Source organism: Cetorhinus maximus, chromosome 29 (genome assembly GCF_964194155.1).
Source record: "Cetorhinus maximus chromosome 29, sCetMax3.hap1.1, whole genome shotgun sequence".
Classification (NCBI taxonomy): Eukaryota; Metazoa; Chordata; class Chondrichthyes; order Lamniformes; family Cetorhinidae; genus Cetorhinus; species Cetorhinus maximus.
The window spans coordinates 21,068,473-21,096,090 of record NC_135907.1 but is presented as its reverse complement, the minus strand read 5'-3'; the positions used below and the strand labels follow the sequence as shown (position 1 = coordinate 21,096,090).

General features: G+C 41.8%; 2 protein-coding genes across 3 annotated transcripts in view; one reads left to right on the top strand and one right to left on the bottom strand.

The window, feature by feature from the left end:
* The window catches only part of LOC144669408 (ferritin, higher subunit-like), a 37,736-nt gene extending 25,985 nt beyond the window's left edge, over positions 1-11,751 (top strand). Inside the window, exons 1-4 of one of the 2 annotated variants that reach the window (XM_078531817.1) lie at positions 9,747-9,860; positions 10,515-10,661; positions 11,083-11,208; positions 11,595-11,751. In XM_078531817.1, the coding sequence (XP_078387943.1) occupies positions 9,759-9,860; positions 10,515-10,661; positions 11,083-11,208; positions 11,595-11,741 (522 nt within the window). In that variant the 5' untranslated portion in view covers positions 9,747-9,758 and the 3' untranslated portion in view covers positions 11,742-11,751. Of the gene's footprint in view, positions 1-9,746; positions 9,861-10,514; positions 10,662-11,082; positions 11,209-11,594 lie in introns of those variants that run through there. The other variant, XM_078531818.1, reaches the window with a different exon arrangement.
* On the bottom strand, positions 1,081-27,580 carry LOC144669397 (ferritin, higher subunit-like). Its single transcript, XM_078531804.1, has 6 exons — positions 27,431-27,580; positions 22,907-23,067; positions 2,981-3,088; positions 1,947-2,093; positions 1,651-1,776; positions 1,081-1,367 (listed from the first exon to the last, which is right to left on the bottom strand). The coding sequence occupies exons 2-6, from the start codon at positions 22,970-22,972 to the stop codon at positions 1,212-1,214; spliced, it is 603 nt and encodes a 200-aa protein (XP_078387930.1). The 5' UTR covers positions 22,973-23,067; positions 27,431-27,580; the 3' UTR covers positions 1,081-1,211.
* Between the last annotated feature and the right edge of the window lie 38 nt (positions 27,581-27,618).

The window sequence follows — 27,618 nt, the reverse complement described above, 5'->3', positions numbered from 1 at the left end:
TAGTTACATTGTCCTCATCCAGGTTCCTAAGATTAACTGTTAAACATTGGATAAATGCAGTCATAGCAACAAAGCTTCAATCATTGAGGATTAAGGAGACTAATGGAGATGCAGTAGGATTTGGAAAGGATGATTCCTATTGGCTATGAAATGTCCACTGGGACTAAATGTCAAAAAGACATCTATGGAGGTGCTGCTGGTATTGAATTTAATGGAACAGGGTGTGTTAAGTGAAACATTTAACATGCTTGGTATTACCTTCTGTTTTTAATTGACTACATTCACTCCTTGCTGAGCCAAAGGATTAGATTTTGCTCAACTATAGTTTGCCAACTTTTACTCTCCCTTCAAAGTCTAACCTAATTTTAGATTCAGTTGGGAGTCTGGAGACAGATTTCAGAACCAATTTCAATCTTCTTCCAACAAGGAAGATCACCACTTCCCCTCCCTCAAGTTAAAGATGGTATATCAGTATTGCTCAATGACCAAGTTATAATTCCATTTAGTACCAGGAGCTCAGAGCGCCCAGAAGCCAGGTCTGCACGGCTGTTATTTCCTACTTTTGTTCACAAAGCTCACCAGAATACTGAAAGGAGCAGCTCCGGAGTATGTGGTGAAGGGAGTGAGCTCCCCCAGTGTATTTCTAGTAATTCCATGGATATAAAGCTTCAACTCATCTATGTATCCAGAGCAAGAAATGGATTTGACTCCTGGACTGAAATGTTTGGAACATCAAATGGACTGATAAAGATTTCCTACATTTTGCAACAGTTGGTATAAACAGGTTTGAAGGATTGAGTTGTTCTTGAAGAGAAAAAAAAAGAATATTCATTCATCACCAGTAGCAAACTGTTCCTTGTTCAGCCAGCTAGGGTCAGATTGAGATTTTCCTCCCAAACAAGATACCCCATAGAATCTACCACTGATCTCGCAAGTTTGGTTGTGCAAAGGCACTAGATCAATGCAAGGCAGCATTTCTACTCAGAATAGGCTTACCCCAAATTAGAGACTGTCAACATTTACCTCATTTGCAAACTGTATAAATCTGAAAACAAACAACTATTTACAAGAAACATGAGCCAAAATGCAGTCCATATTTTATTTATTTAGGGTTAGCATTCACAATGAAGCCCAAATCTGAACAGTTCCTTGAACTACCTCAGGCTGTTCAAATACAATAGCAAACAATAAGATTGTTCCCTGCAGTCAGTTCAGTCACTCTCCCCCAGGGTGAGCTTGTCAAACAGGTACTCTCCCATGCCTTTCTCAGGGGCTCCCAGTCTCTTCAGGTTGGTGATGTAATCTCCAAGCTTCTTGATCATCTTCACTTGCTCATCCAAGTAGTGAGTCTTCAGGAAGTCACAAAGCTGTACAGAGAGGGAAACCAGTTACATCCAACAGCAGAAAGCATCAAATTAATTCCCTCAGGTTGGATTTCAATCACTTTGGACTAGAGGACAGTCAGGTAATTTATAAAGGGAATTAAAATTAAAAGTGATTGTACCCAGGTTAGCTGGAACATCTGTCCTCTCCCCTTATAACCATGGGAGACACCAATAAAAAAAACAGGAGGATGTAGGGATCTTAAGGAACAGTAACATCACCGATGTTCATTTTTCCAAATCCCACATTAAAACATCAGGAACTTACATGAGGGTCAGTGTTCCCAGAGGAGAGCTTGTACAGATCCAGCAGACTCTGGTTCACATTCTTCTCCATCTGCAGAGCTCTCTGCATTGCCTCCAGACCATTACCCCAATCATCCTTCTCTGGTTTCTGAAGAGAAAAAGGCAGACAGTTCATTTCCAGTGGATTAGGCAAAACACAAGTGAGGAACAGAAGTCCATGTTACCAGGAACCAGTGTGTCACAAGAATATTAATTCCATCGTTTAATGCACTGATTCTGTATCAGTCAAAGTGGATGCAGATATCCATTAAATCCAACCTTGACATCCTCCAGGATGACCCGGCCTCCACGTTTATTCTGGAATTTCATCAGTTTCTCAGCGTGTTCCCGTTCCTCATGCGACTGCTCCTTGAAGAACTCAGCAAAGTGACGCAGGGCAACATCATCCCGGTCAAAGTAAAAGGACTGTGGAAAGATTTCAAGCTTAATTCTGGATGTAGATTTTAATATAGAATTCAACAACAATTATGTACCACCCCTATCTTCAGAGGTCAATGCTTTTCACTAGTCTTGAACACAGACAGCATCCCTATAAAAATCTAAAGATCCCACAAACGGATCAAAAAAATTGGGAATAGGATTCACATCAAGCCATAGAGTTTAGTTTGATGCATAGTATCCTTCCCATCATTCTGATGAAAAAAGGCAGATACAACATTCCTCAGCACAGTTTCTAAGCCAGGTTCTGTCCAGTGTTCTCCAGAACATTCACCCCTGAACAAAACACTAAAATAGACAATTTAATCATTATCTGCCCAGGTAGAGAGCTGGCTGTTAGGGGAAGCTTGCTGTGCATGAGTTGGTTGGTGCATTAGTGAAAGGCACTATAATAAACACATAACCCACCAATGAAAATGGAACAAGGAACATCCTTAATCAACATAGATTAAGCATTCTAGTCACCCTGAAAGTTATCAGGGGGTCTCACTACTTCATTTCCAACTGAAAAAGGCAAGAAAACAAGTGGGGAGTTGCTAACTACAGACACCCCCATTGAAACTGAACTTGGTCTAATGTTAACAACCACTTGACCAGGTTTGTGCTTATCAGTTACAAACTCAGGCAGCAGCTGAACTAGTTTCATCTATTAAACCCCTCAATGGAGAGCAGCTACTACAAGGAGCAGTCCATTGACTCCACATCACCCTGTATTACACACTGAAATCACTCACTGCTCAATGATACTTTCACCCAGGAAAGAAAGTAAAGGGCAATAGTTCATAAAATCACCTCATTGAACTAGAGATTTTCCCATCTTTTCAGGATGTAGTGACAAGGCAAACAAAACTCACCATGGAGAGGTAAACATAAGAGGAATAGAGCTCCAGGTTGATCTGCTGGTTAACAGCATCCTCACAGTCCTTGTGGTAGTTCTGACACACTTGGGAGGCCATTGTAACCTTTTAAGGTGGTAGAAAGTAAGTTCAAACAACAATGTGACCTCCTCTCTAACCCAGGCTCCTGTATTTATACTACTGGATAGCCAATCAGGAATCTGCCATGAATCCAGGCACCAATGAACAAAGGAGGGCGTTGGGGTTTCCCAGAGCCAATCAGAGCTTTGGAATACAGATAGGTTTGTGACATTATTATCGATGATGTCACTGCGTCAAATCTGAAATTATCTTGCGGTTTAACTCTCATTACAATTTAATAATAAATTGTTACTTTTGCTGAAGTGGCTTTTCATAATCTGGTCAAGTTTATTACGACTTATTATTCTTTCACAGGATCTGGGTGTCGCTGGCTAGAACAACATTTATTGCCCACTGCCAAATGCCCTTGAGAAGGTGGTGGTGATCCACACTCTTGAACCGCTACAGTCCATGTGGTGTAGATGTAACCACAGTGCTGTTAGGAAGGGCTTTCCATGATTTTGACCCAGCGACAGTGAATGAACGGCGATATAGTTCCAAGTCAGGATGGTGTGTGACTTGGAGTGGAACTTGCAAGTGGTGATGTTCCCATTCATCTGCTGCCCTTGTATTTCTCGGTGGTAGAGGTCGTGGGTTTGAAAGGTGCTGTTGAAGGAGCCTTGGTGAGTTCCTGCAGTGCATCTTGTAGATGGTACACACACTGCTGCTACTGTGCATCGGTGGTGGAGGAAGTGAATGTTTAAGGTGGTGGATGGGGTGATGAGCAAGCGGGACTGCTTTGTTGTGGATGGTTTTGAGCTTCTTGAGTGTTGATGGAGCAGCACACATCCAGGCAAGTGGGGAGTATCCCATCATGCTCCTTACTTGTGCAGGTGGTGGACAGGCTTTGGGGAGTCAGGAGGTGAGTTGCTCACCACAGAAATCCCAGCCTCTTAAGTGCTCTTGTAGCAACAATATTCATGAGGCTGGTCCAGTTCAGTTTCTGGTCAATATATGACCCCCAGGATGTTGATGGTGGGGCATTCAGCAATCGTAAAGCCCATTGAATATCAAGGTGAGAGTGTCGGTTTCTCTCTTATTCCCCTTGCAATGAATTGTGAAGCTGATACAATATTCAAAGCAATCAAGTCGTCATGAGGGAATTTTCAAAGCAACCATTGGACAGAGAAATGGAAATGTGAGAGTGAGAGGGAGTGAACATCACTGAATCCAGTGTCACCCACAGACACGTCTCCATTTGCTGCAGTGGGTTTTGGGACAGGCCTTATGGAGAAGCTGGTCTTTTCCTGCCTGTCAATGTTGTATGTTAGATGTGTCCTTTAATGGTCAACTTTCAGTGTGGCTGGAGATGATTTGAATCTGATTGAAATGATATTCGGATGTTCTTTAACTCACCATGGATTCAGAAAGCACAGGAAGAGGCCATTCAATCAGTGAGACCTGTGCTGGATCTTTGAAATAACTTCCTTAATAGTCCCACTCCCCTGCTCTTTCCCCATAACACTGCAATTTATTTCCTTCTCATGTGCATACCCAATTCTCTCTTCAAAGCTATTATTGAATCTTATTTTTAAATAGTTTACCTACTACTACTACATCCTCTGGTTCCTCGTATCTGAAGTGACTAAAACAGCTACTATTGACTTGAGAATGGGCAGGGGATGAGTTGGTGTGGCTTTGGTACTTGACCATCCTAACCAAATGGCTAGAGAAGGATCAAAAGGATGGGTTCCTCGTGTTCCTGTGCAGCAAACTAATGGCTTAAACTTTAGTGCTTGGCTAAGACTGATGTAGAGATGTGCACTTTTATGGGTGAGTCATTTCCCCAAAAAAAGACTTTGGGCTTTATGAATCTGTGATCTCACTCTTAGCCAATGGACTGATCCAATGTCCAGTATTGGTTTCCAATAGAGCATCCTAAGAATTTTCCAATTCCCAGTAGCACTAACAAGACTTCTCTTCCCCTTTCAGAAACCAGAGTAGGATGAGTGGAGCAATGGTCTGGAGACAATGCAGAGAGCTCTGCAGATGGAGAAGAATGTGAACCAGAGTCTGCTGGATCTGCACAAGCTCTCCTTGGGGAACACTGACCCTCATGTAAGTTGCTGATATTGGAATCTGCCCTTCACTCTAGAATTGCATATAGGTTTCCAATGAAGACTGTAAATGACTAATGGAAACCTTGTAGACCTGGATCCCAGTTCCCAGGCATTTAGATTGTGAGATCTGTTTCTTGAGTCACTCACTCACTCCCAGTTGATTGGAATTGACTTTCTACCTGGGCACATTTTAACCAGAATTACCTGCATAACCCATGAGCAGTGTTTTTACTCCGTGACAAAAGTTCTTATCTTATTTTCATCCAGGAAAGACCCCCTCTAATATCTTTAATTTCTCTCCCATTGTCTTTCTTTCAGTTTTGTGACTTCCTGGAGACTCACTACTTGGATGAGCAAGTGAAGATGGTCAAGAAGCTTGGAGATCACATCACCAACCTGAAGAGACTGGGAGCCCCTGAGAATGGTATGGGAGAGTACCTGTTGGACATGCTCACTCTTCATTGACTGGGATTTTGGAGTTGAATTGTAATCCAATCCTGATTTCTGTTACTGATTATGGAAATAAATCCGTATTCATGGAACTAGTTGTTATCTCCATAATTCTTCAGCTAATTTTAATTCCTTTTGTGGGACTGGCCTTGCTGGCAAGGGCAGCATTTGTTTCCCCTGAGTGGCTTGCTGGATCGTTTCAGAGGGTGGTTGAGTCAACAGTTTCTGTGGATCTGGAGTCACATGTATCATAATTGTTACAATGTAGGAGTGTCATTATTGTGTCTGCATCAGCTCGGAGCATTTTAACTTGATGCCAACCTCCTGCCTTTTCCTCTTGTCCCCCTGTCCCTATACAATGCTTCGATTGAACCTACCTCCACCACACTTCCGGGCTGTGCATTGGGAACTCTAGCTACTCGCTGTGTGGACAAAGTTTCCTTTTTCACCCCCTCTGCAGTTGCTTCTTTCGAAAAACACTTTAAAACTATGTCCTCTGGTTCTCGATCAGTTTACAAGCAGGAACAGTGTCACCCTATCTACTCTGCCCAGACCCCTCATGGTTTTGAAAACTTGACCAGTCTCCTCTTGTCCTTCTCTCCAAGTCCCAACTTCTCCAATCATTCCTCGTGCCCATGAAAATTGTCATAAACAAAGGTCAGACCAGGTAAGGATGGCAGCTTTCCTTCCCTAAAGAACATGAGTGAGTCAGATGAGTTTTAACAACAATACATGGTCATCGTTACCAAGGACTAGCTTCTCAATTCTAGATTTCTTGGAGTTAAATTTCACCAGCTGCCATTATGGCATTTGAACCCATGTCCTAGAGTGTTAGCCTGGTCCTTGGCTTATTGGTCCTGAGGAATTACTATTATACCATTGTCAAACCCAGTTCGCAAAGATTCTTGGGAAAAAATGTGATTTCATTTAAAATTTTAACATATCTGTCCAACTTCCTAGATTTGATCCAATGCCTGCCCAGGCTAGTTTACTGACTTCTGCTCATCACTAAAAAGCTTGCAGGGAATTTCTGAAGTCTGCAATTTCTGCAACTGTATTCTCTCAATTCCTGCTGCAAAGGGGCTTTCTAGTAGCTGCAGGTGAAACTGGGAAAGGACACAATTAGTGCATTCACTTGTTTTTATTATCTCCTCAGTCTGGAGAGTCTCTGCTTCAGATTTGCATTTTGTAAGACATGTGGGATTTGAGGTATTTTATACTAGATTGTTACAAACCACTCACTGGTTTTTTTTGGTGGGGGTTGGGAGGTCAGGTTGCTATAGAATCAAAGATTGACCACGTTTAGGCAGGTGGGCATTTGTTCAGCTGCTGCCTGCACCTCTCTTCTCCAAGAGATGTACTTAGAATCTTGGGTGAGCAAATGCAGAAATATTTGGGGCAAGTAGCCAAACACACTACATTGCGGGTATAAAATCATTCCTCATTCCACAGTCTCAAACTTGAGACTTGCGGAAGGGGCAAAACACAGGATTTTGCAGCTCAAGTTTGATGGGGTTAAAACTCCACATTGCAGTTTAGTGAAGAGTTCAGTTTGAAACTCTGCACTGATGCACATTCCATTTTCCAGTTCGTTGGTTGGTTATTGTCTGATGTAACTTGGCCTCTTTCATTCTTTTGCGATCAACATTGTGGAAGTTTTTGTTATGGACGTGCTTTGGACCCCACCTCCTGTCAGGAAGATATAATACTTCTCATGTTATTGGTGAAACAGGTGAAACTGGGAAAGGACACTATTAGTGCATTCGCTTTTTATTTTCTCCTCAGTCTGGAGAGTATCTGCTTCAGACTTGCATTTTGTAAGACATGCGATTGAGGTATGTTATACTAGACTAGACTAGACTGTCACAAACCACTCACTGTTTTTTTTTTGGTGGAGGTTGGGTTGCGATAGACATATAACTACATTTAGGCAGGTGGGCATTTGTTCAGCTGCTGCCTCCACCTCTCTACTCCAAGACATGTGCTTAGAATCTTGGATGAGCAAATGCAAAAATATTTGGGGCAGGTAGCCAAAACACCCTACATTGTGGGTATAAAACCTAGCCAGGAGATGTTAAGAAAGCATGCGTATATTTTTCTCAAAGATTACTGGTAGATTTGTGCCGAAAATTTTACCAATAGAGAGGTAAAGTCCAAAGACATAGTGAAACAATGGGAATTTGTATTCAAAGGGGAAAATAGGGGTAAAGGAGAGAAGGCTGTGAGCAAGGGAAGGCACTCTAAGATCTAATGAGTGTAAAAAGCCTCCAGGATCTAAACCTCAAGCTGCTGTCTAAAGAGAACTGAAGTTAAGAAAAATCACTTTGAATTCGACTGTTTCAGGGTATCGTGAATTACTTTGCCTGGGTCTTTTAAAAGCTATGTGTCTTACTGTTGCCTTAACGAAAATGTAATTGGGAGTTAAATTGTTCAGGAGATTTAGAAGTTATCATAGTAGTAATTTGTAGATCTATGTAGGTACTTCAAATCACTTCTTCTATTCATAAAGGTTTAATTTAGTTTTGTAAGAAACCTAGCAGACTCGGCGGCCTCATTACTAGTCCATTCAAAGCCCACATCTCGAAAATTATACAAATTCGAAAACCGTTCTGGCAGTTGTTTCAAGTTGGGATTTGAGCAGCTCAGCATTTACCATCGGCTGTGCCATAACACCCGCCTGTCGTCCAAGATCCTCTTCAATGAGCTGGTTAACATGGATCCAGTTGTGTTCAACACTATCTACAGGGTGGAATTCCCATTTGCAAACCCATCAATCTGAGATATATTGTGAAGCTCTGATTCTGAGAAGACACACTATCAGATTCAGCTTGAGGAAAGTCAAAGAAACCAACCACAATTACATCACTGACAAAGTTCCACACCATAGATTATTAGGAACATGGCAATTGGATACAACCTTTAAACATTGTTGGAAATTAGTTAGGATATAGGAAGAAGAGAGTAGGTGTAATGGATGTGCACTCGAATTGGTAGGATGGGACTAGTCATCTCCTCAGGATCAGTGAAGGGGCCTCTGTTTCTCATTATCTTTATAAATAGCGTAGAAAAAGGAATCGAGAGCCATATATTCAAGTTTCCTGATGACATTAAGTTAGATGGCACAATAAATAGTACAGATGGGAGAGGGAGGTTGCAGAGGACATTGATAAAGCGAGTGGGAAAAACTGTGGCAGAGAGAGAGTTCAGTGTGAGGACATTTACTTTGAATCCAGAAAGATAAATCAGAGTATTTACTAAATGGGGAGGAAATGGTACAGAAATTTCTAAAAATTAATGGATAGAAAGAAAAACAAATTGAAAAGACTAATAGAATTTCAGCCTTCACCTCAAGGGAGCTGGAATATAAAAGAGTGGATGTCCTGCTACAGTTATATAAAGTACGGGATAGATCTCATCCGGAGTACAGTGTTCAGTTCTTACGTATTAGTCTCGGAATGAGGGCAACGCACATTCAACAGAATGGTACCAGGTGTAAAGGGCTTAAATTATGAGGACAGTTTGGACAGAATAGTCTCACATTCCCTTGAGTACACAAGAATATGGGATATTTATAATTGGGGTATTGAAGTTGATGAATAGATTTGATAAAGTAGATGGAGAGAAACAACTTGCTCTGGAAAAGGGGATGTAATCTTCAGATTAGGTCTTAGCCACTTAAGGGCAATGCTAGGAAGCAATTCCTCACACAAAGGAAAATGGGAATCTAGACACTTTCTGCCTGGAACATTGGGAATAAGGAAAAATTTCAAAACCGAGCTTTTTAGCTTTTTGATAGGTAAAGGTAGGAAGGCATATGGAACCAAAGTGGACAAATGGAATTAAATTCAGACCAGCTATGATATAATTGAATGGTGGAACAGACTGGAGGGGCTGAATGGCCTCCTCCTCTTCCTACATTGCAATCACAGAATAATCATCCAAAACTGCCTGCATTCCAAAGCTGATTGGCTCTGGGAATCACACCCCAACCCCTTCTCCCTTATTGGTGCCTGGAATCATGGCAGATTCCTGATTGGCTATTGGGAATTGTCAATCATCATTGTCGCTGGCCCAGTATTATAAATACAAGAGCTTGTGTTAGAAGGGTCAGTTCTGGAACTTTCTAGGTAATAGTGATATTGAAGATGGCTTCCCAAGTGCGTCAGAACTACCATAAGGACTGTGAAGATGCTGTTAACAAGCAGATCAACCTGGAGCTCTATTCCTCCTATGTTTATCTCTCCATGGTGAGTGTTGTATTTTTGTGGGCCTTATTTCCAAGTTAAGGCTGTGATTTAATTATATTCTGGGTGGGTGGAATTCCTCTAGGCCAATGAATTGGGATTTGAATGTTATGGAGTGAGACTTTTGTTGAAGGTCTTGTTAATGGCCTGCTCCCTCTCTATGATAACTTGTCCCTGTTCTGAAGTGTTTATATCTGAAACTAACTCCAGGGCTCCACAAAGCTTCCAATAGAGGATTCATCTTGAAGCTGAATGAATCTGGTCAAATTATCCAACTTGGATGGGAGCAATTAAAATTAACTATGATTTAATGAGAAGTGATTATGGCCAACTCCACCCTTCCATTTTTCTAAATGAGTAAATCCTGTTGTGTTAAAATGTCTTTCCTGAGACTGGATCCTTCCATGAAGCAATGATTGAGTGTTAAACTGAATTTGAAATAATTTTTTTATATAATTATAGGTATTAGGTCTCCTTGTGGGGAGAGATGGAAAAATTGCATTAGTACAGAAAGAAAGTTTTGGAATAAAATGAATGTAATGTTATAATGAAGTGAATGGGTAAAATGATTGACACTGTTGCCATTTCTTAAGCTGACCATGGATGAGGTCTGGACCTGACCAGATTCTTCCTTTCCATTTTTGTCTGTACCTGCAGTCCTTTTACTTTGACCGGGATGATGTTGCCCTGCATCACTTTGCTGAGTTCTTCAAGGAGCAGTCACATGAGGAACGGGAAAACGCTGAGAAACTGATGAAATTCCAGAATAAACGTGGAGGCTGGATCATCCTGGAAAACGTCAAGGTTGGATTTTTGTCTTCTGTGGTGTCTTTGCTTAAGTTTCCTCCATGATGATTAAAATTTTACCACTATACTCATGGGCTTTAAATATTTCAAGTGACTAAAGTTGCTTGTGTTGAATTGAGGATGGGCAGAAGAGGAGGTGGTAAGGCTTTGATCACCCTGACCTAGGTTAGTGTTGAGGGGGAATCATTTGACAATTTAAAGAGACTGACTCATGGAGTTTCTGTAACTCGTGGGCTTATGTTGTGTCCAGTAATAGTTTCCCATGTTGTTTCCATGATTAACCCCACAGTACTCCAAAGCAGCATTCTCCAAGTTAACATCTGTGGCTCCTAACTAGTTAACTGCAAGCATAACATCCTTCAGACCTGCCTTCCCCTGCCCCCCAATAGCACTAACAAGACTTCTTTTCCACTCTCAGAAACCAGAGCAGGATGAGTGGGGCAATGGTCTGGAGGCAATGCAGAGAGCTCTGCAGATGGAGAAGAATGTGAACCAGAGTCTGCTGGATCTGCACAAGCTCTCCTCTGGGAACACTGACCCTCATGTAAGTTCCCTAATGTTGCCATGATTTGATGGTGGTAATGGTAACTTAACTTGACATTGAGTGAAATAATTAAATTGGTTTGTTTCACACTTGGTTTCTAGTTGTCTTTTGGGTTTAGGGGGAAATGTCTGGTCCGCACTTTAGACCTGAATTACCCAACTGTTCCCAGGCCACTTAGTACCTGAGCGATCAAATGCTTCTTAAGGAATATGCTCCAATTTCCTGGAATTAATGACCTGTCACTTGTGGCTAATTATGGTCTTGTATGGCTAAATATAACTGTCCCCCATGGGCAGTAGTTTTGCCTACATCCAATTGCAAATAAGTAATTTCTGGAAGATCCTTGTTGGACATTTTGTGCTACTGATATTCCTTTACTTTTCCAGCTCTGTGACTTCCTGGAGACTCACTACTTGGATGAGCAAGTGAAGATGATCAAGAAGCTTGGAGATCACATCACCAACCTGAAGAGACTGGGAGCCCCTGAGAAAGGCATGGGAGAGTACCTGTTTGACAAGCTCACCCTGAGCTGACTGGGTTTTTGAAATCCCACTTATTGATCTATATTGTGGAAATGAAAGTGTAACCCAATACTAGTTCAGTTTCCTCTTACTGAATATAAAATAAAAGTGTTCATTTAAACTGTTTTTCTTTTTAATCATTAGTAATGATACCTAGCAATAACATCTTCCCATTAAGACTTTTTTCTACATCTTTGCTTTCATGCTTTTCTCCCCATCTCTCTGATTTCTTAGCTTGATTTAAATGCTTGCATCTCCCAATTCTCACCAAGAAGCTTTGTTAGACTTCAACTGTAAAACGGCAATTCTACTGGAGGGTTATTCCTACATCCAGATCAACGTCATAGTTGAGGTTTTCTCAGGGGAAGGGGTGAATTAGTGTCTTCGCTTATGCTAGTCCCTTTTCCCTGAATCTGATTTAGACTTGTGCATAAGTCTGGGCAGTTCAAGTGACTCTGTTCAGATTGTCACAAATCTCACTGGTTTAGGCCTGTGTATATATAATACAGCATTAACCACCTTTTTTGGATTCTGTCTTTGGATGGATTGTTTGCACCTCAAGCACTGATATATCAGCTTCTGTGTGTCTATAATGGGAATTTTATTTCATGATTTCCTAAAATGTCCACTCTTTCTGTGGTTTCTAACTCTCTCTCTCATGGGATGAGACACCATTCTTGCCAGTGGCATTGTTACCCATCCCTAAATGCCCTTGAACTGAGTGGCTTCTCTACCAGTTAAGAGTCAAGCACATTGCTGTGGGTCTGGAGTCACATGTAAGCCAGACTTGGGGAAGAAAATCTGTCATCCTTATCCAAAGGGTATTGGTAAACAAGATGGGTTTTTAACACAATTGATCAGTTTCATGGTGGTCACCATTACTGGGACTAGCTTCCAATTAGATTTTTTAAAATTAAATTCAAGTTCCACCCGCTATTGTGGTGGGACAGTATTCCCCAGAGCATTAGCCTAGGCTTCTGGGTTACTAGTCCAGTGACATTACCACTATACAGATTTCCCTAAATGACCACACCCAGGTTTAACTAATCAGTGTGGCAGTTGTCATGTGTTTAATGCCCCCTCTCCCATGCTTATTCCTCAAAGGCAATACTAATGTTTGAAAATTTCCTCCAACCTGACCTCCCAATTGTCATTGATTTTTGAGATTGGTGTGGATGGTCTGCTGGTCAATCCGGTCAACATTCTGAATTCTGGTATCCTGGAACACCACCAACCCAATCCTGCCAAGTTGTCTGTCAATTCTCCAAGTGATTGGTTAATGTAGATCCAATTATATTTGATACCATCTGAAATTACCTGGTGGTGTCATAGTGATGTTGTCACTGGGCTGGTAATCCAGAGACTCAGGATAATGCCCTGGGGACCCTGGTTTGAATCTCACTATGGCAGATGGTGGAATTTGAATTCAATAAATATCTGGATTTAAAAGTCTAATGCTGACCATGAAACCATTGTCAATTGTAGTTAAAAACCATTTGGTTCCTAATGTCTTTTAGGGAAGGAAATCTGGCCTACGTGTGACTCCAGACCCATAGCAATGTGGCTGACACTTTTTAAAAAAAGATTCCCTCTGAACAAGGGGGCCTTGGAGTAAATTCAATAAAACCAATGTTGAATTCTTCATTGAACAGGGTCCATGTCAGAGATTATTGGGGAAAAATGGAATCTGGTATAACCTCTAGATATGGTTGGGAAATTGGTTAGGGGGTGGGAGAGAGAGAGGGATAATGGAAGTGTACGCCAATTGTCGAGATGTGATTAGTTTTCTTCCCCAGGATCTGTACTGGGGCCTCAGCTTTTCATTAAATTTCTAAATGACATCGATGAAGGGTTAGAGAACTGAATATCCATGATTGCTGTCGACACTAAGTTCGGGGGTACAATAAGTCCTGCAGATGGGAACAGAAAGTTGCAAAGTCACTTGAATTGATTAAGTGAGTAGGTAAAACCCTGGTAGATGAAGTTCAATGTGAGGAAGAGCGAGATCATCCGCTTTGGGCCAAGAAAGATAAAAAAATCAGTGTGTTTTCTAAATAGTGAGGAGCTTGGAACTGAGGAGGTGCAGAGCGATTAAGGGGTCCACATACAGAAACTGCTAAAACCTCAGGCACACGTACAGAAGTTAGTTCAAAAAGCAAATAGAATGTTAGTTTTCATCTCAAGGATCATGGAATAGAAAGGGATGGAGGTTTTTGCTACAGTTACATAAATCTCTGGTTGGAACACATCTGTAGTTCTTTGCTCAGTTCTGATATATCAGCCTTGGAGGGGATGGAGCACAGATTCACCAGAATGATACCAGGGCTAAAAGGGTTAAATGATGAGGACAGTTTGCATAGACTAGTCTTGCATTCCCTTGAGCATAAAAGATTACTGGATGATTATAATTGTGATGTTGATGATGATTGATAGATTTGATTAGGTCAATAGAGAGAAATTATTTCCTTTAGAACAGGGGATATAATCTTATGTTTAGATTTTGGCCATTCAGGGCTGACATTAGGAAATGTTTATTCACATAAAGGAGAATGGAAGTTTGGAACAGTCCCCCCCACAAAAATACTTTGATCAAATAAACATTTCAAAACAGAGATTGTAGTTTTTGTTAGCTAAGGCTATGAAGGCATATGGAACCAAGGTGGACAAATGGCATTAAGACACAGACCAGTCATGATATAATTGAATGGTGGAACAGACTGGAGGGCAGAATGGCCTCCTCCTGTTCCTATATTGTAATCACAGAATAATCATCCAAAACTGCCTGTATTCCAAAGCTCTAATTGGCTCTGGGTCTCTCACTCCACCCACTCTCCTTTGTTAATTGGTGCCTGGATTCATGGCAGATTCTTGATTGGCTAACCAGGATTGTCAATCATCATTGATGATGTCATTCCCTGTCCAGTAGTATAAATACAAGGCTTCTCTCTTCCTCTCGCTCGCTCGTGCGTGCGTCAACTTTTCTAACTTGGGTAAAATGAGATAATTAATTAGTAAAACATTGGTTCTGACCAGTTTTTATCTCATTTTCTAATTGAGTAAAATGCTGACAACCCTGTCTGGTATTCCTGAAGCTGGATCCCTGCACTTGCCACTGACAATATTAAACTGCTGAAAACAAACTGCTTTCCTCTTTAACTTCAAGTTCCTTCTTTACCCAAGTGCAGGTTGATAGCTGAGATCACTACTACTTCCAAGAAATATTATTGCTCACTCACGTCTTCTAATACAACCAGGTGCCTTGTTTATTTCATAGAGTCTTTCAACATCATCATCTAATGAAACAAATTCTTTAGCAAGAAAACATTGTTTCCTTAAGCTGTAAGCCCCTTTAATTGAAAGCAAAGTATTGAGATAGAGAATGGGTAACTCATCTACCATGATATTGGTACTATTTTTGCATTCCCATTGGATAACATCTGCCTGACGACTCCCTTCTGTTTTTTCTCTCCCTCCAGTCCTTTTACTTTGACCGGGATGATGTTGCCCTGCGTCACTTTGCTGAGTTCTTCAAGGAGCAGTCACATGAGGAACGGGAGCACGCTGAGAAACTGATGAAATTCCAAAATAAACGTGGAGGCCGGATCATCCTGGAGGACGTCAAGGTTGATTTGAATAAACTTTGGGGGGGGTTGTGGAGTGTGTGAATTAATTGCCTTTTGTGAATAGATTTTCTCCTTTTTAATCTAGAGGAGAATTTGTTAAAGGAAGGTCTTGCCTCACAAATTTGATTGAATCCTTCGAGGAAGTGACAAGAAGGGTTGATGAAGGTAGTGCAGTGGATGTTGTGTACATGGATTTTAGCCAGGCATTTGACAAGGCAGATTGGTCAGGAAAGTAAAAGCCCATGGGATTCAGGGTAATGTGGCAAACTGGATAAAAGGTTGGCTTTGTAACAGGAAACAAAGGGTAATGGTCGATGGATGCCCTTGCGAATGGAAAGTTGTCTAAGGTGGTGTTCCACATGGCTCGGTGTTGGGACCCTTGCAGTTTGTGTTAATGATTTGGACGTGAACGTGGGGGGCACGATTGGGAAATTTGCAGATGACACAAAGATTGGCCGAGTAGTGGATAGTGTAGAGGATAGTCATAATCTCCAAAACGATATAGATGGGTTGGCGGAGTGGGCGGTAAAGTGGCAGATGGATTTTAACGTAGAGAAGTGTGAGGTCATACATTTAGGGAGGTCAAACAGTTACAGGGATTACACAATAAATGGGAATATACTGAGAAGGGTAGATGAAGTGAGAGATCTTGGTGTACAAGTACACAGGTCCCTGAAGGCAGCAGTTCAAGTAGACAAGGTTGTAAAGAAGGCATATGGAATGCTCTCCTTCATTGGCAGAGATATAGAATATAAAAGTAAAGATATAATGTTGTAATTGTATAAAACACTGGTGAGGCCACATCACCAATCAGAAGAGACTGGGAGCGCCTGAGAATAGCATGGGGAAAGTACCTGTTTGACAAGCTCACCCTGAGCTGACTGGGATTCGAGAACAATGTGTTATTTACATAATGGGAATGAAACAATCAAATTCCAGTAAATGTTTTTTTGTGGTCAATTCAGCTTCCTCATCTGTTCCTGCATACTTGGAATTAAAGTTGTTCATAATTGAACTTTAGCTAAATTATACAATCTATTGATCTTGTTTCAAACATTCCACTGCATAACACAGTTAAGTCCCTCCTAGTCCAGCTCTCTAAATGTGACTCAGTAACTGTCTGGAGTTGCTGTGCTCACATCTCTAAATTAATACTTCAGATTAAACTAACCTCTACCAGGCCCTTATTTAAAAAAAAATTGTCAGTAAAGCAGCTGTGAATGATAGAGCTTTGATTGCTTTTTATGTATTTTACTACCTGGGCCCTTGATTTGAGTCTTAATTAGAGCAAGGATTATAGAGGCATTGGAGAGGGTGCAGAGGAGGTTTACCAGGATGCTGCCTGGTCTGGAGGTTATTAGCTATGAGGAGAGGTTGGAGAAACTCGGATTGTTCTCACTAGAGCGACGGAGATTGAGGGGCGACTTGATAGAAGTTACAAAATTATGAGTGACATGGACAGAGTAGATAGTCAGAAGCTTTTTCCCATGGTGGAAGAGTCAATTACTAGGGGACATAGATTTAAGGTGAGAGGAGAAAACTATAAAGGTGATGTGCGGGGCAAGTTTTTTACGCAGTGGGTAGTGAGTGTCTGGAATTCGCTGCCAGAGGAGGTGGTGGAAGCAGGTACGATAGTGGGGTTTAAGAGGCAGCTTGACAAATACATGAATAGGATGGGAATAGAGGGCTACGGACCCCGGAAGTGCAAAATGATTTCGTTGACGGGCAATATGATCGGCGCAGGCTTGGAGGGCCGAAGGGCCTGTTCCTGTGCTGTACTTTCCTTTGTTCTTTGATTGGAGGAATCTCCCACTGGTGAAGTGTCTTTACAAATCACCTGCTGAATTAAGCTGCCCTTTTCTTTTTTAACCTCTACATTTCTAAGGGCAATATTTGGTTTCTAGCATTAATTACACCACCAGTCTATATAAGACAAGAGTTTGGTGAAGTTTCAGAATCATTAATAGATATGCTCTGATAAATTATTTTAACAAGTATAACCGTTACAGGGATCCACCAAGTATAAGGGTATTGGATTATAATATTTGGTCATAATTCACTTGGTATTTCTAATTACTCCAACATGTCCAAATCGCTGACCTAAAGCCACAAACATTGATTTTTGTTTCTCAAGGCACTGCAAATGTTTTCTTCCGTCTTTCATGGGGTGTGGGTGTTGCTGGCACTTGTTGCCCATTCCTAATTGCCCTTGAACTTGGCTGCTACTGCTTAAGCCATTTCAGGGGGCAGTTAAGCGTCAACCTGTGGGTCTGGAGTCTGATGCAGACCAGGTAAGGACAGCAGATTTCCTTCCCAGATGAGTTTTTAACAATAATCAAAAGTAGTTTCTGTGGTCACTATTTCTGAGACTAGCTTTTATATTCCAGATTTATTAACAATTTAAATTCCACCGATTGCCATGGTGAGATTTGAACCCATGTTCCCTGTGGCATTAGCCTGGGCCTCTGGGTTACTAGTCCAGTGACATTACTGCTACACCACCGTCTCTCCAAAACTAAGCATTTATTGTTCAAAACTTAGTGAATGATTTAACTCAGTTTCAAAGTATTGAAGCAAGGACAAAGCCCATTAAATATTTCCTCAAGGACTGTGTTACCAGACATGGTGAGCCCTATACATGTTAAGTTAATAAACCCTTGCTTGACTGTCAGGGTTTAGAAGATTAAATAGCTGTATGAATAGAGATTAGATGTTGTGAAATAGCAACAGAGCAGATGCACAATACTGCTGGTGTGGAAGAGACAATGTGAACTGGTTGGGCCAATGATCCTGATTTTTGTATAGTCCATTTAACGCAATTCATGGATCTCTGTTCCAGAGGGTTGTGGCCCTTCCATGACTGGTAGTTGGAGCAGAGTTATGATGAGATGCGGACAAAAACCAAAGTACTGTAGATACTAGAAATCTCACAAACAGAAACTGATAGAGATACTCTGTGTAGGTCAGGCAGCATCAGTCGAAAAAATACAAAACACTTGAGCTCTCCGAAAGTGGAGTTGAGGCCACAAATGGAGCAGCCACTATCTTACTGAATGGTGGAGCAGGCTCAAAGGGCCGAATGGCCTAAGTTCCTGATGTGTCTTAATGTTCTGTGTTGTAAAAATGGATTTGAGGATATACAGGCGGAAGACATTCTGATTTAATGCACAGACACTTATTGGCACTGGTTGGTTGTCTCTTTCAACTGTTAAGAGTTGAACATTTTGGGTGGGATGGAAGTTTAATTAGCCCGGTAATATTTTGTGCCTTCATACCCAATTTGGTCACTTTTTTTAAAGCCTGGATTTTTTTCTATTGGGAGATCCCTAAGGATTAGGGCACTCCATGGAACTTTCACCCTCCCATTCTAATGTTCTCCTAGAATAAACCCAATCTGATCTCCCCTTCTTATACAAGGATGGAATCAAAAATCAGGAAGTTCAGAAGATCCTTTTTTTTCTCCCAACTGAGCTAGTATGTTTTATCTTCCGGCTTTGACTTCCTGGAGACTCACTACTTGGATGAGCAAGTGAAGATGGTCAACAAGCTTAGAGATCACATCACCAACCTGAAGAGACTGGGAGCCCCTGTGAATGGCATGGGTGAGTACCTAAGGGCAAAATACTGCAGATGCTGGAAATCTGAGACAAACAAAATGCTGGAAAAACTCAGCAGGTCTAACAGCATCTGTGGAGAGAGACAGTTAACGCTTCGAGCTGTATGACTCTTCAGATGAAGAAGGGTCAAACAAACACGAAACGTTAACTCTGTCTTTCTCTCCACAGATGCTATCAGACCTGAGTTTTTCCAGCATGTTTTTGTTATGGGATAGTACCTGTTTGACAAGCTCACCATAGGGTGTGGGGTGACTGTTTAATCCAGGACAATTCTATATCCATATCAGAGTGAGAGGAGGACCCCAAGCCAGGCAGTCAGCAGCACCTAGAGGAGAGCCAGAGGAGCTATAAAAACAGTGCAAGAAATGGTGAGTTCAAGAACAGAGGTGACTGAGGGAGTTCCTTTTCTACTTTCCTTCAAAGAAGAGCTTTGGCCTTGGTAAGTAGGACCTGGTGAGTAAATTAAAGTTTAACATTTTAAAGTAGCTGGAGGTGGGTTCAATCGAGGTATTCAAGAGGGCATTAGATTTCTATGTACAGGGGATAAAGGCAGGGTACTAGGTCATGATGCTCATTTGGAGAGCTGGTGCTGACATGATGGGCTGAATGGCCTCTTTCTGAGCTGTTAGAATTCACAATGGCAGAATTTTGATAGCTTCCTGGGTACATACCTGGGCTTTATGTCCAAGTCTAAAATTCAAACTTTTTTGCGTGAAATAAAAACATCTGTTCAGTAAAGTTCAATAACCTCAAGGTGCTTAACAAGAGCTTTAGGAAACAAAAGATGATACTGGGCCACTAGATAGTTTTAGGTCAAAGGTCAGTTTCAAGAATTGCCATATTAGAATGTCACATCAAACCCATGGCCAAAAGCAAACTAACTCACTGAACCTTCCAGAATTATACATACCAGTAAATCATTCTGGGTCTCTCAACCACTGCCCTACCACCCTCCAAAAAAAAAATTGAACTGTGTCCAACTGAATACACCTGAAATTTTTAACCTCTGACCAATCAATAGGGCTGAATAGAGGAACCAGTTCACTCCTCACCTGGACATAATTGTTTTCAGGGCTTTGAGCATGTATAAATAGGGGACACTATCTACGCAGGAGGTTCTTCAACCCCCTCCACCCCTCCACTACCAAGTGTTTGGCATGGAGGGTGTTACAAGCAGCAGTCCTGTGCAATTGTAGGTTAAGATGGTTCAGACCCCCAGGCTGCCTGTGTCTTGTGGCCCTGAGGAGTCTGTTTTATATATATTAGGCTGTGCAAGCGGCAGACCCTTTGGTTATTTGAATGGGTGGCTGCTCAAATTCTGGTTGCACTTAGCCCCATGCCCCTGATTTTTGGCCATTCAGTTTGGAGGGGGTGGGCATGGTGGAGGACATCCATGGGTCTGGCCAAGGTGGCCATTAACAGGTCCAGGCAGTGAGCGGTTTAAGGAGGTAATGCAGCCTGGCTGCCTGCACCCCCCACCCCCCCCAAACCTTCTGCAGATATGTCTTGTGACGAGGTGCCTCTGGAGAGGGTGCAGAGGTTATCTGCTGGTGTGCTTGATGCCTTCGATGACCTGTGGATGCTGCAGAGGGCAAAATGCATCATCAGCGCCAGAGACAGTATTGTAATTTAATTATCCTTTTAAAGTTTTGTCTTTTAGTTACAATTCCCCTGTAAGGAGCTTTCAATTGGTTTTAGTTGGTTATTTCCTTTTAAAAAGGAGCATATACATATAGGAGACAGCTGGGACACTGAGTGTTAGAAGAGAACTGTAAGACTGCACAAAATCAAAGAGAACTGTCTTGGTTTCAACTTCGCCAAATGGTTTTTTATTAATGGAGTTCTAAACCTTTACTAGGCTAAGACTAGAATGTCTGACTTAAGCAATATATTTATTTAATGTTCTATTAAAATGAACTGAATTTGTTCTTTATTAAATAGTATCTTGTTGCTGTTACCTTTGAAGAATTCTCAATCCAAGTAAATATCTAACTGGACCATTATATTTCATCTGATCATAATCTTCCAGAGAATTACATTTTCATGCAGAAAACACTTCATTGAGAAATAACTCAGTCCTGAGAACCCAGCTTTTCAGTCACACATTTCCCAAGGTCAGATGCTGGGAATTGCAGAGGGTGAATCACCTCCTGACTCCCCAAAACCTGTCCACCAACTACAAGGCACGAGTCAGGAGTGTGATGGAATGCTCTGCGCTTGCCTGGATGAATGTGGTTCCAACAACACCCAAGTCTGATGCCATCCAGGACAAAGCAGCCTGTTTGATTGGTACCCTATCTGCCACCTTAAATATTCACTCCCTCCACCACTGATGCACAGGTGGCAGCAGTGTGTACCATCTACAAGATACACTCCTTCAATAGCACCTTTCTGCAACCATGTCCTCCTAGAAGGACGAGGACAGCAGACACATGGGAACACCACCAGCTGCCAGATCCCCTTCAAGCCACATACCATTCTGATTTGGAAATATGTCACTGTTCCTTCACTGTGTCACTGGATCAAAGTCCTGGAACTCCCTCCCTAACAGCACTGTGGGTGTACCTACACCAGGTGGACTGCAGCGGTTCAAGAAGGCAGCTCACCACCACCTTTGCAAGATGGGCAATAAATGCTGACCTAGCCACATCCCAATAACAATCTGTGGGCTGTAGAGTGGAGAATTAGCAAAGCTGATTCATAAATCCTTTTGATTAAAGTGGTGGTTTTCTGGAAAAACATCTAGAACTGTCAATGCTGGTAAAGTTCTTTGTTAAAAATAGTATTTATAAACTGACTAGTAACCATTATCATGTTACCAGTCAAGGGATTGGTACCTTCATCTCTCGCTGATCATGTTCAGTTAAAATTCCTTTAAATTAGTTTGTTCCTTCCCTCCTGAAGTAACAGTGGTGCCTCAGCAAAAACTTTCAATTGCTCCCCCAGTTAGTAGCCAGGACAAGACTCTGTTTGTAAGGGCACTTCTCGGAATTGAAAATATTCTAAATGAAATCCAATTCTGTTGGGGGATGGTGTGCTAATTACCTATCTACTGAGCCATTAACCAAGCTGGTTACCATGCCAACTGTTCTAACAACTGGAGCACTGTTCATCTTCTGTGAGAACCAGAAGTTTTCTAATAAATCCTATATTCAACATACATGAGAATTGTCTTTATGTTGCAATGGTTAGCATCCCTGCCTCTGAGCCAGGAACTTGAGTCCCACCTGAGGACTTGATGGCCAAGGAAGGTGTGTTCATAACACCATCAAACAGTGTAAGAAATTGGGGTCTTTAATAAGTGGGTATTTTCTGCATTTTATGGGGTTGGCTAAGCAGTGTTGATCCTCTCTCTGGAAAGAGGATTTCTAAACCCTTTGACCTCTAAATGGTTTTAGCTCAGTCTGCCATGTTGACATTCCTTGGCACCTTCTGAACCCCCTTATGATTAGAAAAGGCCAGGATATGACCCTCAGCAAGATGTAGACTAAAAAGCTGCCCTTGAGTGGGGTGATGCACAAGGGGAGTGGTAACCACCTTGATATTTTGAACACCAGTCTTGTGTCCATTGGTCAGAACAGTTAGATAGATGATTGACACTGGCTAAGCTACCAACCCCCAAGAAAAGGTATGTATATTAGTGTCATACCGGTGGCGGGGGGCTGAGGTGCTGGAGAGGTGGCAGTGCTCGTTGGGCAGTTGCCTTCTTTAGATGGACCAGAAGAGGAAGATCAAGGGAAGAGTTTCCTAACATTTCGACTAGACCATGGAACGCTGTTACGGGCTGCATACTTTTTCCCTCTAATTAGTTAATATATCATATCTGAACTACTGTTTATTAATAAACCATCTTAAAATTGCTTATGACTAGTCGACTGCCTATTTAGGTATCTGTGACCCTCAAACTCCAAAATCCTTCAACACGTTGAGTACCAACCTGCAAATCCTTCCAACACATGCCAATGGCAGGGGGTAAGAGTGGGAGAGATTCCTGGTCAGCCATGTGATGGGAAGAATGTTGCAGCCTCTAGCATCACTATCCATAGCTCCAGACTACAACATGTATGTTGCCACAGTAACTCGGACTCCCTGAGTGAGCTGTAACACACCAACACCACACAACATCTTGCTTCAATACCATGGTTCTGGAACTTCTTATAAGCAAGTAGTTTTAAAACTGTTTTGAATGTAATGCTAACATGTTTAGTGGCACATGCACTGTGCCCAAGACATTTTGGACTTCCAAGCAAACTGTTTAGACGCTGCCAATTCTGATAAATTACTCAGCTGTCAACTGGAACAAAACTGGTTTGATTTATAGGCTGTTGCTGAGCCTCACTAGATTTACAAAGATAATATCAAACTGGAGCCATTAAAACTTGGGAAGCCTGAACAGACAGGGGCTCTTTTTCTCTAGAAAAGAGAAGGTTGAAGGGGTACCTGATACCGGCCTTGTAAGATAATTAAAGAGTTTGATAAAGTAGACAAGAGGTTTCCATTTGTGGGGAGGGGGGGAAGTTACCTGGACACTTCATCCCAAGAGGTGGTCATAACCCTTAGGATAAGATCATCTGATTTGGTCGATAGTTAGGGTGTGACTGCAAGTGATGCAGATATGGGGATCGAGAAGGTAGAAGCAGAGGAGCCTCAACCTTTTGCAATTATCCAACAGATTCAAGGTTCTTGCAGCCTGTATGGATGAAAGTGGAGGCTGCAGGGTGGGTGAGCAAACTGACCATGGGAATCATTCAAGCGGGTGGGAGGGAGAGTTGATAGAAATGTAATGGTAGTTGGGGACAGTATAGTCAAAGGATAGACACAGCTCTTTGCAGCCTAGAGTAAGAGTCCAGAATGCTGTGCTGCCTGCCTGGTGCCAGGGTTTGGGACATCTGCCCTGGGCCGGAGACGGGTTTGCCGTGAGAATGGGGGGAATCCAGTTGTCCTGGTCCACATTGGGACCTACAACAAAGACCGTATTAGGAAAGAGGTTCTGCTGAGAGTATAAGCAGCCCCTGGCTAAATTTTTTTTAAAAAAAGAACCTTTTAAAGGTAATAATCTCTGGATTGTTACCTGAGCCATGAGCAAATTGGCATACGGTAAATAAGATAGAGTTAAATGTGCGGGTCAAAGAATGGTGTGGGCAAAATGGGCTTCATTTCAGGGGGCACTGGTAACAGCACTGGGGAAAGTGGCAGCTGTGATGTTGGGATGGTCTTCACCTGAACTGTGCTGGGACCAGTTATATAACTAGGGCAGTAGAGAGAGCTTTGAACTAAATAGTGGGTTAAGGGATCAAGTGAAGGAAGATGTGATAAATTAAAGAGAGAAAACAAGGCAAGAGAGTAAGATAGCAATAAGGGTAATAATAATCAGAGTGTGGTAGGACAGACAGAATATACAAACCTAAGAGGGTGCCAGCAGATAAGGCTAGAGATTGTGAAAATTGTAAAAAGACAGAATTGAAGGCACTCTATCTGAATGCGCACACCATTTGTAACCAGGTAGATGAATTGATGGCACATATAGAAATAAACAGGAACGATCTCATTGCCATTGTGGAGATGTGGCTGCAGGGTGACCAAGGCTGGGAAGTGAATATTCAAGAGTATTTGACATTTAGGAAAGATAGGTGAAAAGGAGCTGGGATAGCGCTGTGAATAAAGTATGAGATCAGTACATTAGTGAGAAAGGATCTTAGATCAAAAGTTCAAGAAGTAGAAGTAGTTTGTGTGGAGCTAAGAAACAGCAAGGGGCAACAAACATTTGTTGGAGTTGTTTATAGGCCACCGAATAGTCGTGGTGATGTAGAGAATGTTATAAATCAGGAAATTAGAGGTATATATAACAAGGGTAATACAGCAATCATGGGGGATTTCAATCTACATTTGGACTGAGTAAGCCTAATTAGCACTATTGCTGTGGAGGACTAATTCCTGGAATGTAAACGCGATGGTTTTCTAGAACAGTATGTTGAGGGACCAACTAGAGAACAGGTTATTTTATACCTAGTGTTGTTCAATGAGAAAGGGCTAATTAATAATCTCATCGTAAAGGAGCCTTTAGGGAAGAGTGATCATAATGTAAAATTCTACCATATTAAGTTTGAAAGTAATATAGTTCAATCCAAAACTAGGGTCTTTAATCTAAACAAAGGAAACTACGAAGATATGAGTAGCAAGTTACTTGCGGTAGATTGAGAAACTACACTAAAAGGTATGATGGTGGACAGGCAATGGCTAGCATTTAAAGAATTAATAATATGGTTTACAATAAATTTACATTCCTTTGAGGCACAAAAGCCAGCAGGAAAACTGATCCATACATGGCTAACCAAGAGAAGTTAAAAATTGCATTAGGCCAAAGGAAGAGGCTCGTAAAGTTTCCAAAAAATAGTAGTAAGGCTAAGGATGGGAGCGTTTTAGAATTCAGCAAAGAAGGACCAAGAGACTGATAAAGAGAAAATAGAATTTTAAATTAAAATAGCAAGGAGCATAAAAATGGACTGTAAAAGGGTCTATAAGTATGTAAAAAGGAAATGATTAGCAAAGACAAATGTGGGTCCACTATAGGCAGAGACTGGGGAATAAGGAAATGGCAGAGAAACGAAACAAATATTTTGTGTCTGTCTTCACAGCGAGGAAGATGCAAAAAAACCTCCCAGAAATACTATAAAAAACCTCCCAGATGTACTAAAGAACCAAGCGACCAGTGAGAATGAGGAATTGAAAGAAATTATTATTAGCAAAAAAAAAAGGTAGTACTGGAGAAATTAATGGGACCGGAAGTTGATAAATTCCCCGGACATGATGATCTACACCCCAGAGTGTTGAAAGAGGTGGCTGTAGAGATAGTGAATGCATTGATGGCCATCTTCCCAAATTCTATTGATTCTGGATTGGTTCCTAAAGGTTGCGAATGTAACCCCACTATTTAAGAAAGGAGAAAGAGAGAAAATGGGGAACAGCAGACCTGTTAGCCACGGGATTGGGAGCATTTTAGAATTCAGTAGAAAGGAAAATGCTAGAATCTATTATGAAGGATGTGATAAGAGGACACAACCATGGCGGGATTGGGCAGAGTCAACATATTTATGAAAGAGAAATCATGTTTGACAAACATGTTTGAGTTTTTTGAGGATGTAACTAGCAGAATAGATAAGGGGGAACCAATGGATGCGGTGTATTTGGATTTTCAGAAAGCTTTCGATAAGGTTCCACACAAGAGGTTGGTAAACAAAATTAGAGCACATGGGATTGGGGATAATATACTGACATGGATTAAGAATTGGCTAATGGATAGACAACAGTAGGATAGAAAACAGAGTAGGAATAATTAGATCATTCCCAGGTTGACAGGCTGTGACTAGTGGGGTACTGCAAGGATCAGTGCCCAGCTATTCACAATCTATATCAATGATTTGGATGTCAAGACCAAATGTAATATTTCCAATTTTGCTGATGACACGTTCCTTCACTGTGGTTGGGTCAAAACCCTGGAACTTCTTTCCTAACAGCACTGGCATACCCACAACACATGGACAGCGGTGGTTCAGGGAGATGACTCCCCAGCACTTTCTCAAGGATAGTTAGGGATGGGCAATATTGGCTGGTATTGCCAGCAACGTTCATGCCCAGTGAATAAATTTTTTAAAAAACAACTGCTGATAGGGTGGGGAGGAGGTTCGTGTGAAACATAAATATCAGCAGTGACCAGGTTGGGCTGAGTGGCCTCTTGCTCTGCTGTAGATTTGCATAATTCTGTGTGTACACTTGTGCCTTTGAGCTGAGGGCAGGAAGGGATAATCAGTTGGGGTTTTTCTCCAGATTACGCTCCAAAGCTCCTGCGGGTGAAGTGTATCTGTCGGGGCACAGGTTTGGGCGGGTTTCATTGCCTAATCCCCATGTCCCCATGATCAGACAGCTTGCCTCCTCTCACCACATGAAAAATTGTTTCCTGGCTGTGGTCTCAGAGATTGACTACTCTCTGCCTGCGACCAAATAGCAATAGAAGATAGTGTCCTGGATGGAAAGCTAGAGGGAAACATTTAAAATGACTGGCAGTCCATGAATAGAAAGACTTATATCACCCCTTTAAGGATCTCAGGACAATGCAAAGTGCTTCACAGCCAATTTTAGTCGTTGCTGCAATGTAGGAAACACAGCAACCTATTGCGCACAGCAAGATCCCGCAAACAGCAATGAGAGAAATGACTGGATAATGTTTTAATGATACTGGTTGAGGATTAAATATCAGCCAGAACACCAAGGAGGACTCCCCTGCTCTTTCTTCAATCCACCTGAGACAGCAGACAGGGGGCCTCAGTTTAACATCTCATCTCATATCCTGACAGTGTGGAACTCCCTCAGTACTGCACTGAGATTATCAGCCTGAACATTTGCGCTCAAGTCTCCGGAGGAGGACTTGAACCAACGGCACTCTGACACAGAGGCAATGTGTTACCTACTGATCCATGGCTGACACTAGACGAAGCTCCATGTTAGCAATAACCTTCAAAATAACAACTGATCGCAGTTGAGCCCAGTCCTCAGATGGTTAATTAGGGCACGTGCCAAGACCAGTGCCCATTGGGCAAAACTGCACAAAGTTAAATAAGCTGTGCTTTCGCCAAGCCTGTCACGTTATCTCTC